Raw genomic sequence first — 12,342 nt, forward strand, 5'->3', positions numbered from 1 at the left:
TGATAAATTAATACAAATGAATTTATATCTCACTTGAAAAATGTCCACATTTTCTTTCCTAATGATATTATCGTTATGTTTCAATACAATTGCCTCCTTTTATTTTTTTATTAGTAAAAATTATTTTACCCTTTTTTAGTATTAAAGGGGAATTACAGACCTCAGGATTACCGACACACTCTTATGTATATACCATGGAGTTACAGACCTTATTGTTACGTTTCTCGTTATGCTTTTAATTGGATTTTTTCTAAAAAAAAAATAAAAAAATTTGTTGTTCCTAAATTTAGGGTCTATTTTCTATTTGGTCCATAGTTTCAAATGGTTACATTTTTAGTAATTAATTTTTAAGTTTTATTTCAATTTAGTCTTTAGGTTACAAAATGACATCGTTTGACTCTTGAGATTCAAGTTTTGTTTGATCTATTGGTTCAAGATTTACACTTTTAACATTGACTTTTCTTACTAAATACTCCGGTCTTTGAACATTCTCTATTTATTACATTTAAATAATTATGAAGTGAAATTTTAATAGAGAATAAAAAATAATAAAACTTAATTAATTATAATTTTTTTTTCTATTCTTTGACATTAACACAAAAGATTGAAAGTGACTATTTAGTAAAAAATAAAGGTTAAAAGTATAAATCTTGAAACTAAAAAACCAAATTGAAACAAAACTCAAACCTCAAAGTAAAATCGTAACACTTTGAAACCTAAGGACTAAATTGAAATCAAACAAAAAAAACTCAAGGATTAAAAATGTAACATTTTGACTAAATAGAAATTAACCCCAAAACCTAGGGACCAAAATGTATTTTTCTAAAAAAAAGTACCATCCAAATCTCGTAGCTAAGATGCAAGGACAAAACTACGAAACACATCTATGAAACAACCGAAAGGAAAATGTCAATAACGCGAATAACAAATAGTTAAGTGAACCAATCAAGATCAAGAGACATATCGATCAAGATGAGAAATAAAAAAGATATGTAGTGGGATATACAAAAAAAAAAAAAATTATAAAGATCTAGACTGGAAACGAAAATGATAGAATCGAAGGTTACGTTGTGGCTAAAGATGATAAAGAATCCACCCACCAAATTAAAGGACACAACCCATCACTTGCACTAATTTTAATTTTCTTAGATATGCAAAGTTTCTATCTCAATCCCCCAAGTGATAATATTAATATAGGGCCCAATATGAAGGCAACATGAACACATTCTCAAGTTTAAGTTGAAAAATACCTTACATGGAGGACTTTGATTTATTATTATTATTATTATTTTAATATTCTTGATCAGTATTCATCTATTGATTAATTCAAAAATATATATATCAAACAATTTTGACAACTTTCTTTTTCTATACACTTCCTCTCAAGCCCCACTTGTAAAACGAACATTCAAATTGAAATGAATTTTCCAGATCCACTCACTTTCATTAAATAAATAAAAACAAAACAAACTTTAAGAGAAATCTTAAATCAACTAAATTCTATCCATTTATATATATATATATACACATGAGGATTTTATCAATTAAACACCCGAATTAATAACTTTATCAATTAAAATTCTAAACTTTCATGAATGTATCAATTTACACATTCTTCTAGATTTTGCTCGATCAACGTTATGTCTAATTAATGATTTGAGTCAATTAAACTCTTAAATTTTCATTATCCAACCCTTATTACTATTACTTTTTGAAAATCATCAATGCACTGATTCTCAAACATGTGTAGATTTCTTCAAATGGATGGTCTCAAAGGAAATTATGACTAAGAGTTGAAATTAATTCATTTGTGAAAGTTGAGGGGTCTAATTGATCCAATTATAAGCTTTACATGAAATTTTTTCAAACAGAACATAATGGAGGGTGCAAATTGATACACGTACAAAAGTTCGGGATTTAAATTAGTATAATTCTTAGTTAATGTTTTAAATTGATACAACCCAAGTTTAGGGGTGTAAACTGATATTTTTCCAAAGTGATATATATATATATATATATATATATATATTAAATTAAAAATAAAAAGGAAGTTGTTTTGTGGGACAAAAAATAGTTTAGAAATTAGGAGTTTGGTGGTGAGGTTACATGGGGTGGGATCAAATGTTGATGCCACTAAAATAGCATATGCTGTCTGTGTACTAATTCCCATCCATTAAACCCTTTTTTCTTTTTCTTTTATTTTTTATTTTTTTTATTTTATTTTATTTTTTTGCAATTATAATCAAAAGATTCTCATTCTCCATCCATATACACAACCCTCCACACTAACCCTTTTTTTTCCTATTTTTTTTAAAAATTAAATACATTATAAATTTTATTTTCTATCAAACTTATATGAATATCTCCCCATTTTAAATGTTCCTTTAAACATAAACTTCATAAAAATTTTCACATATAAAAAAATGTCAAACTATTTACTGAAATAATAATAATAATAATAATAATAATAATAATAAATACTGATAGATGTCTATCAACTTTTATCAGTTATAGAAATCGGTAGGAATCTATCTTTGATAGAGACGGATAAACGTTTATCAATATCTATTAATGATAAAAGCTTATAGAAATCTAAAATGAGTAAATTTTATTATTTTATGTAAATAATTTCTCTTATTTTTCTATTTCTGAAAATCTTCCTAAAATTTAAACTTATATATAATATAATAATTCATTTTTAAAGTTATATTACTTCATAGGCCGATGACACACCTAATTAAAAATTTATAAATTAAGTTAAAGGACCGGTTTGGTAGGTTTAGTGAATATGTATATATGGTTTTAAAAATCATTCTTTCAAAATTTTAAATAGTGCAAATTTGGAAAATGTTTATTCATTGTAATAAATTTTGAATTAAAAATTTTTAAATGTAAAATTATATTAAATATATACTTAATTTATTTTTTTAATTTGAGATATGTGTCACACATGTATTATAAATTATAGGGAATTACAAAATAATAAATCATACAAAATTAATTAATAATAATTTATATCCAAGTTAATATCCAGTAGGTTACCCAATAAATTCTATGTTTTATAAATATATTATCAAGTGAATTTTGAACAATTATATAAATTGGAATTTATTTCTATAAATCTATTACCAAACACGAAATACAACTTTGTTTTCATTAAATCTCATCTTTTCAAATTTATATTTTCAGATGGATTACAAAACATATAAAAGAGATCGTCAATACATATCGAAGGAGATTGATAATTTCTTCAAATCCAATCAAGAATTAAAATATCAATATCTTTATTTTAATTTGCTAGTATAATGATAAAAATACTAATATCGATGCACATTTCGATAAATAAAAAAAATTATCAAAATACTTTGAAACTAAGTTATAATCTTACGAGTAGAAGTCATATTCATATTCATATTATGCTTAATAGATGATAATTTGGTATATTCTATATATATTATAAAATATACCGATTAATCCAATAATGGCATGTGATTCCTCATAACAACAAACAAACAGTAAAATAAATCTTCATTACATACCATTTCCCTCATTTCATACTCAAATTAAACCATAACATTCATACATAAAAACACACAAACACACATACAAATTAAAATAAAAATGCTTTAAAATAATAATAATAATAATAAGGAAATTCAAACGGTTGCAATTGGACCGGCCAAGTTAACATTGTTAGCTTTCATAGCTTCAAATCTCGGCTCCTTTGCTTGAAACTTCAGCCCTGCATAAAGCTTCATGTAATCTTCAAATATAAATTTTGGGTATATTTCATTTTTCTCCGCCGCCTCTTTCTCCACCAAACTCGGCGCCGGAAATATCACGGCGTCACTCCCCGGATTGTAGAACGACGCTAATGACATTCTGCCTTCCCCTTCCGGCTGTGCAATCACTCTGTGCAGAACGCTTTTGTATTTACCATTTGTAATTACTTCCAATTGATCGCCGATGTTTACGACGATTGAATGGCGGAGCGGTGGCACGTCGACCCACGCGCCGTCCTTGAGGAGTTGTAACCCGCTGACTTTGTCGTCTTGAAAGAGGAGGATTATGCCGCCGGCGTCGGTGTGGGCTCGGAGGCCTTTGATTAGATCTGGGTTTGGACAAGGTGGGTAGTTACTGACTTTTGTCCCGAAAGTTGGGCCGTTGGATCCGTGGAAAGCGTTTTTGAGATAGGACTTTGGAAGGTTGAGATTTTCGCAGAGTAAATCGAGGAGGAGTTCGGCGAGTTTTTGTAATTTGGAAGCGAATAGTTTCATTAAGGATTTGTAATCGTCAGTTAGTTCGGGAAGATCGGCGATGTTGGAGATAGGGAGATGACGGAGGAAGAAAGTGCTTTCCCAGTCAACATCGTTGACTTCTGAAACGACGTCGTTTAAGCCTTTGCTTGCTATTTGTTCTTTGAATCTCTGTTCCATACATTTCTTGTAGTGTTGTTTTGTTAATTTCTCTACTTTGTCTAGAAATTCTGGCTCTATTCCATGGTTTAATACCTTTAATCAAAACAAAATCAAAATCAAAATCAAAATTAAAAGAATTTAGAAGTCTTATATTGAAAAGGGTAAAATGGGAAAATTAGTTACCTCAAAGAAACCCCAGTTTTCACAAGCATCTTTGATTTTGGCCAAGATGGAAGGTCTATCTTCACCATTAAGCTTCTCCAAGTTGATGATTGGGAACTCCATTTTTGCAAAATGAAAGCTTTTTTTTCCTTTTCCTTTTTCTTTTTCCTTTGGGTATTTCTCTTTGTGGATTTTTGTTGTCTCTCTTGAGGTGGAGATGGAGTGGGGGAGTGGGGGTATTTATAGGGGATTTTGAAGCAAGGGAAACATAAGGAATTTATGCACAGTAGTGGAAATATGACATTTTCTTTTTTGGGTGAAAAGGCAAAGCAAACTTTCGAAAATAAAAAAAAAATAAATAAATAAGTTGGGTTGAGTAATGGGTTGCCTTTGGTTGGATGAACAATATCCACAACCTTGGAGTTTAAGGGAGTGGACCCACTTTGATGGCTCAAGCATTTGCTTCAAGCTTTGACTGAAAAAAAAAAAAAAGTGTTTAAAGAATTGAGCAATACTTGATGTACCTAAGTCTCAATCTCCTATTAAGCACATATATAGATACAGTTATATAATACGGATACGATCGGATACCGCGATTCGTCAATTTCCAAAAAATTAAGATATGGATACGTCATTTTTTATATATTTTTTAAGATATATATTTCTAAGAAACGAGGATACTGATACATTGAAGATACATTTTTTTTCTTTAAAAAAATCTAGAATATAGATAAATTTAGCATACAAGTTAATAACAATAGCACAAAATAGAATACAAATACTGAAATATAATACAAAAAAAAAGCAACATCTAAGATGTTTAAGTACAATAATTAATAAAAATGAATAGAAAAATGACTCATATTACAAAGAGAAGAAAAAGATTAGAGAGAGAAGCGTGAAGATAAACGAAAAACTTCTTCATTGAATTGTTGAAGATATTCAAATAGTTTATATTTTTGTGGACTTTGTGAGGATTCAAATGTGAAGATGAAGATTAAATGATTCTAGGGTCTGGTCTTTTATTTATTTTTTTTTCTTTTTAGTTTTGGACTGAGTAGTGAGCTTTTTAAATAGGTTGCTTAGTTTTAGATTGTAAATGATTAGATGAATTACTTGTCTTTTTTCTTTAAAAAAAGGTACGTGTAAAAAAAGATACGTCAAATTGCGTGTTAGATACGTATCTGTGAAGTATTTGATATGGATTCGTTGCCTCACATAAAGTATCTGTGCTTCATAGTCATTCTCTTTTCTACTTTTATACATATATATATATATATATGTGTGTGTGTGTGAAAAAAGATTAATCATTTTTCTAAACGAAAAAATTAACAGGTGGCATTTTTTTTAATCCTTTTTGTTAATTCGTTCACTGATTTAAAAAAAAAAAAAAAATTAATCTTCTGTACTCATTAATAATATAAACAATAATGGATTGTTTCAAATATAAAAAAATAATCAATTTATTTATAAATATAACAAAATCTCATTGTCTATCAATGATAGATATTGATAGACATCTATTAGTATTTAACATTATAGATGTTTATTAGTGTCTATCACTCATAGACAAGGACATTTTGCTATATTTAGAAATTTTTCCATCAAATTTGCCATTAAAACCTAGTGTATTTGTGGGTTAGTTTGGGTTGGGTTTAAGGACTTTTTAAATTCAACTCAATTGTTTGGGTTGTAAATTTCTTCAACCTAAATAACTCTTATTAAAAAATGAACCCAACCTAACCCAACTATGAAATATTTGAGTTGGGTTGGTTCGGGTTATTCAGGTCATTTATTTAAATATTTATTCTAAAAAGAAGTAAAATATTGATATGTAAAAATTTGATTTAATTATTTTCATATATTGAACTAAAATTAAAAACTCAATTTCAATTTATATAATGAAAAATTTCTTTCCAATGTGCTAAAAAACTATTTTTAAGAGTTGTTGGAAAATAAATTATCCAAAACATAAAGGAATGAAATGAAACTATAAAATAAATGTATATATAATTGTACCATAAGTACAAAAAAATATACATTTTTAAGTTAATGATAAGTTCAGGTTGGTTCGGATTATTTAGGTGAACCCATGAACCAACCAAACTTATAAAGTTTTCATTTATTTGAACCCAACCCAACTCAAATGAATTGATAGCCCGACTCAAATTGTACAGATTGGGTTGGGTTAATCAGTTTTTTGGGTCATCGGGCTTTTTTGACCCCTATTAAAAACAATTATTCATAAAGTAAAGTTTAAAAAAAAAAAAAAATCAATACCCACATAAATATTCAATAACTTGAGTAAAATTCATTAATTTTAACAGAAAAAAAAGGTATATTGCCATTTTTCTGTAAAATTTAAGTAATTTCATATCATAGATACTTTTTATAATCCATTAAACAAATATAAAAAAAACTATATTTGGAGGAAGAAGTTTACTAGAGGGTTAAAATAAGATTAAGATGGTAATATTTATATAATTAAAATAGAAGTCATTTAACGTCAAAATTGTATTTTTCCAAAAAAAAAGAAAAAGGAAAAAAAGGAATATGAGTCCAAAGCAAAGGCATGGCTGCCAAAGATTAAGGCTTAGAGTTGGTTTCCAAATTGGGATTTGTTTGGAAAGTGACTTCAACGAAGCTGCCCATGCCATTTCCCATCCTCCTCAACCACTTCCAATAACTCTTCCCCTTTTTTCTTGGGCCTCTTACCTTTTATTAATGTCATAACAATTTCGTATTCATCCAACTCAATTAAGGTTAATTTGAAATGTAATAAAATTATGTAAGAGTGTAGAATCTACCTCTAATCTCGTTGAATTAAACTCATATATATTTATTAAAATATTGGATTAAAATGTGCGATAGAGGAATTCAACCTTAGTACAAGTATTATGTCAATTGAGTTATCCTCATTTTGACATTTTGTATTTTATGTCCTGTAGTTGGATGAGTTATACAAATTTGAGTTTAAATAATAAGGCCCTCTTCTGAAAAAGCTATCTCTCGTGGGCGAAGTTGTCCCCACGTACCAAAAAGGGAAGGAGTCACCGAAAGGTGGAGTTGGCATCCAAAGGGTATACAAATCTGAGTTTTGTTTTTTGTTTTTGAAAATTAAGCATATGAATACTACTTCTACCTCTAAATTTCTTCATTTATTATCTACTTTTAACCAATGGTTCAAAAAACTAACCCAAATTTTGAGAACTAAAAAAATAGCTCTCAAACAGTGGCTTTTATTTTTGGAATTTGACTAAGAATTCAACAATTATACTTAAAAAATGTATATGAAATAGACTTAATTTTCAAAGAAACAAATAAAAAATCAAATGATTATTAAATGAGACCTCGATTTTGGTCAGTTAGGTTTGTGACTCGTAAAAGTTAGTTATTGGGTGGTATTGGTATAAAACTAATTTTATTGGTAGTTTTTTTTTTTTTTTTTTTGGGTAGGTTAAATTTATATATTTTGATTTTTTAAAAAAATAATTTCTTTTTATGTTGTATGATTAATATCCCACAATCAAAGATGAGTAACTTTTTATTTTTATTTTTTTGGTACTAAAAGATTTTTATTTATTATTACTTTTTTAAGTAGTCTCTTATAACGAATATGAACTAGGTTTTTTTTTTTTTCTCCAGAAAAAGGGGAAAAATTGAACTCGGGCTTCTTTTAGCTTCACATTGCCATATGCATGGAACTTGTTCTATGAACCATTCTTTTATTTTGCTTTATTACTTTTATTTTGAAAATGAGCTTTCAAAGAGATTCTCATAAAACAATCTTAAATTTCTATGCTTATGGGTAAAAATATCATAATAGGTCATTCCAAGAGAAATGAAATTATTCCTAAGACTTAAATTAAGTTTGTAACGGTTGGAATCATTCAATTAAATTAGTAACAATTATAACTTAATAGTTATTCCAAAGATTAATTAGCCAAGTGATCGAGATTAATTTTCTATATAATTAAAAGGGCTTGAGACATTTTGGGATGAAATACATCCAGACTTCTATACTCTCTAGCCCTCTCTAAAAGATTATTGACTTGATTGTCGGAGTGTTGGTGACCAAACACCACATCGGTGTGACTTTCTCTATTTTGCAGGGCATTTGTTTGATTCTCTCTCCAAAAACCTACCGTTGATACCAAATTTCGGCACCAACATTTATTATTTATTTTGGTCCCTATGTATAAAAATGTTAATTTTTGTCCATATATGCATTAACTTTATTTTATTTTGGTCCTTATACTTTTAAAAAGCGACTATTTTGGTTCCTTCATTTTTTTGTGAATTTACTTAATGTTTTTTAAATATAATTATTTTAAATAACAAAACTACGGAGATATTTTTAAGTATAGCAAAATATTACCGTCTATAGTAATGGACAGTGATAAACATCTATCAGTATCATGGATATAAACTAACATTACATTGGTAGACGTCTTTCTTTATCATTCTTTATCATTGATAGAAAGTAGCATTTTGTTATATTTGAAAATAAATTAGTTCATTTTCTTTTATTCAAAAACAATTTTTTTAACAAATAATTTTTTTTTCCGAAGAAATATAATGAATACCTTTTTGAACTTTAATTAATGTGCTTGTGAATGAATCAGTTTGTTAAGTATAGTAATTACGCCTCTAATCTCGATTCAATTGGTCTAGATTTAGAAATATTAATCTTTATTTGACTTGATTTTCTCCAAAAATAATATTAAATAATTAAAAAGATGCCTTTTCTGTTAATTGAATAATTTTAAATAAGTATTGTGAGATCAGTGTGGTTGCTTCACAACAATACTCATTGCTTTGTTTATTTATTTATTTTCTTTTAGATTCATCCACTTTAAGACAAAACTCATCTTCATAAGGCTGCCAAAGCAACATTAAAATAATGGTTTAATGCATGATCAAAGCCTTTGTAAAAGGTCTTCAAAATTATGGAAGCCTTTTTCTTTTTGGTACTTTGTCTCTCAACCCTCAAAAGGTTGATTATTTTTATCAATATACTTATTCTTTTAAGTTAGAAAGTTGAACATACAATCCATAACAATTATTTTTAAAAGAGACAAAAAAAAAAAAAAAAAAAAAAAACCATTATATGAGTCTTCATAAAAGAAGATAATAATCTATCTAGATTTTCGAATGTTTTGCTCGACGTGCATGATTTGCATAAGATTACCACTTCATTTCATTCCAGAGTATAAACTATGAAGCTTTTGATGTGTTGTGACTCCTTAAAATAAGTTTTAGGCAATTAGTTAAGAAAGTTGAGTACACATAAGATTTTCGAATGGTATGATTCCAACATCAATTAATATATTACTCTAAACGAGTTTTTTTTTTTCAATGAGCACTATACTTCTATTATTTCTATATCCATTCCACATAACAAAAAGATCGGTTCTCCTTTATAGTTTCATATGATCATTTTAAGACTAACTTTATCCTAAGAGACAATAGCGTCAACATTGAGCTTGATCAGTAGTTAAATGACAAAATAAAAGTTTTTCAAACCAGCTATGATATATTTATTAATTTATCATTTTATATAGAAAAGAAAATCGTATCATTAAAGTTGAGTATACGTGAATATGTTAGTTAGTTGATTATAAAGTATATTATAGTGTTGATTACAAAGTATATTATAGTGTACCTCTAAAAATATTAAAAGAAAAAAAGGTATATTATAGTGGCATAAATTGAGTTTGCTATGAAAGTGGAAGTTGAGTTTATGGTTCAAAAAAGCCAAGAAAAAAAAGGAGAGATAAGCTTGGTTTATGATAGGGCCATATACATGAACAATTGAATGCATTGCATTTTTTTTTATTTTTTTTTCCTTTTACTTAAAAGCTAATGGTAAAGGATGGAAAGGGGAACAAAAAAAGGCTATTAATATGAATAGTGACACACTAACAATATAATACAATAAGTGGGGCAAGAGAGAGATGTAGATTGATTTAGATACATCATATGTGTAATTTATTAACTTTATCTGACAACAATATAAGTAGATTTATTGACTCATTTAAAGACTTGCAAATTCAAAAAAAAAATTAATTAATTAATTAAGGATATTGATAATTAAGTTTAAATAATCTTTCTTTCTTATTATATGTCCAAATTTTTGCAGATGTAGTACAATATAAAAGCATTTGTAGAATTAGTAAAATTTAGATTTTACTTTATTTCGAAATCTCTTTCTAAATCTATCAATGATAGATCATATTGCTAGTAAGGTCTATCAGTGATAAATCATATTGCTAGTAGGGGTTTATCACTGATAGATTTTGTTATATTTATAATTTTTTAAAAATGTTTTCATACACTTAATTATTATTTTTAAAAGTAATTATCTTAAATTTTTGGGGAAAATATTTTTTTGGTCTCTAGGTTTTGGGTCAAGTTTCTATTTAGTCTCTGAGTTTTTAAATGTTACACGTTTAGTCCTTAAGTTTTGAATTTGATTTCAGATTAGTTTTTAGATTTTAAAATGTTACAATTTTACCCTTGACATTTGAGTTTTTGTTCAATTTGGTCTCTATATTTCAAGATTTATACATTTGACCTCGATTCATTAAAGAAATTATAATTAATTAAGTTTCACTAATTCGATCATTTTTTAAATTAAATTTAAAATTTTACTTCATAATTATTTTTAATTGATTAATAGAAATTGACATCAATGATTTAAAGTGAGTATTAAATGAAAAATTAAGGTTAAAAATGTAAATTCTTCAAGCTTAGGGATCATATAGAAACAAAACTCAAATATCAATGGCAAAATTATAACATTTTGAAACATAAAAACTAAATTAAAACAAGGATATAACATTCTAAAACTTAGAGACCGAATAAAAACTAAACCCAAAACTTATGAACGAAAAAGGTATTTTTATCTCAATAAAATTATATAATAGTATATTTGTTATTGATATAATACAAACTGAATGTACCATATCAATTTAGCTGAGGAATTAAATAGAATTATATGAGACAATATTTTAAGAATAAATACCAAATTTATTTTGCAACCTAAGAATAGACAATTGTTTCTAATTGCTTCAAAGATAATAATGCATAGGCATTTCATTCCCTCCATTAATGGACTATTTCTTTCTTTCTTTTAATAATAAACATTTAAGTGGAAGGCAATCACTTTTAATCTTTCCAAGGTGCTTCTTCCATTTTAATCCACTAGTGGCTATTTATAACATAACATATATCAACCAAATTTATTTATTTATTTTTATTAAAACATATAAAACCTAAGGTCCGTTCGGAAATTATTTAATTTTTTTATTTTTTAAAAAAATTAGGCCTATTTTACTCACATTTCTTACAATAATTTGTATCTTTTTAAAGTACAATGGTTGAATTCTTAGTTAAATTATAAAAACAAAAACAACCTTTTGAAAGCTATTTTGTTACTTCCCAAAATTTATATTTTAAAAAAAAATCATTGATGAAAAGTAGATAACAAATGAAGAAATTTAGAGATGAAAGTAGTGTTCATAGATTTAATTTTAAAAAATGAAAACTAAAAACAAAATGGTTATCAAACGAGACTTAAACGAGAGAAGAACCTTCATAATAACCTCTAACCAAATTTGATGTTATATTGTTTTAGCTATATAATAACAAACCACAATTTGATTTTCAAATCAATAAAGCTTTTAAATTGGATGAGTTTGGTCTTTCTTTTAGAACTATTCCTTATTTATTATTACATGTCATATGTTTGGTTAGGTAC

General features: G+C 26.9%; 1 protein-coding gene across 1 annotated transcript; it reads right to left on the reverse strand.

Moving 5' to 3' along the window:
- Positions 1-3,511: 3,511 nt before the first annotated feature.
- Positions 3,512-4,973, reverse strand: LOC120088696 (1-aminocyclopropane-1-carboxylate oxidase). Its single transcript, XM_039046119.2, has 2 exons — positions 4,602-4,973; positions 3,512-4,511 (listed from the first exon to the last, which is right to left on the reverse strand). Exons 1-2 carry the CDS (start codon positions 4,701-4,703, stop codon positions 3,657-3,659), a joined length of 957 nt encoding a protein of 318 aa, XP_038902047.1. The 5' UTR covers positions 4,704-4,973; the 3' UTR covers positions 3,512-3,656.
- Positions 4,974-12,342: the final 7,369 nt, after the last annotated feature.

Source organism: Benincasa hispida, chromosome 10, assembly GCF_027475165.1.
Source record: "Benincasa hispida cultivar pf3 chromosome 10, pf3_genome.v1.1, whole genome shotgun sequence".
NCBI lineage: Eukaryota > Viridiplantae > Streptophyta > Magnoliopsida > Cucurbitales > Cucurbitaceae > Benincasa > Benincasa hispida.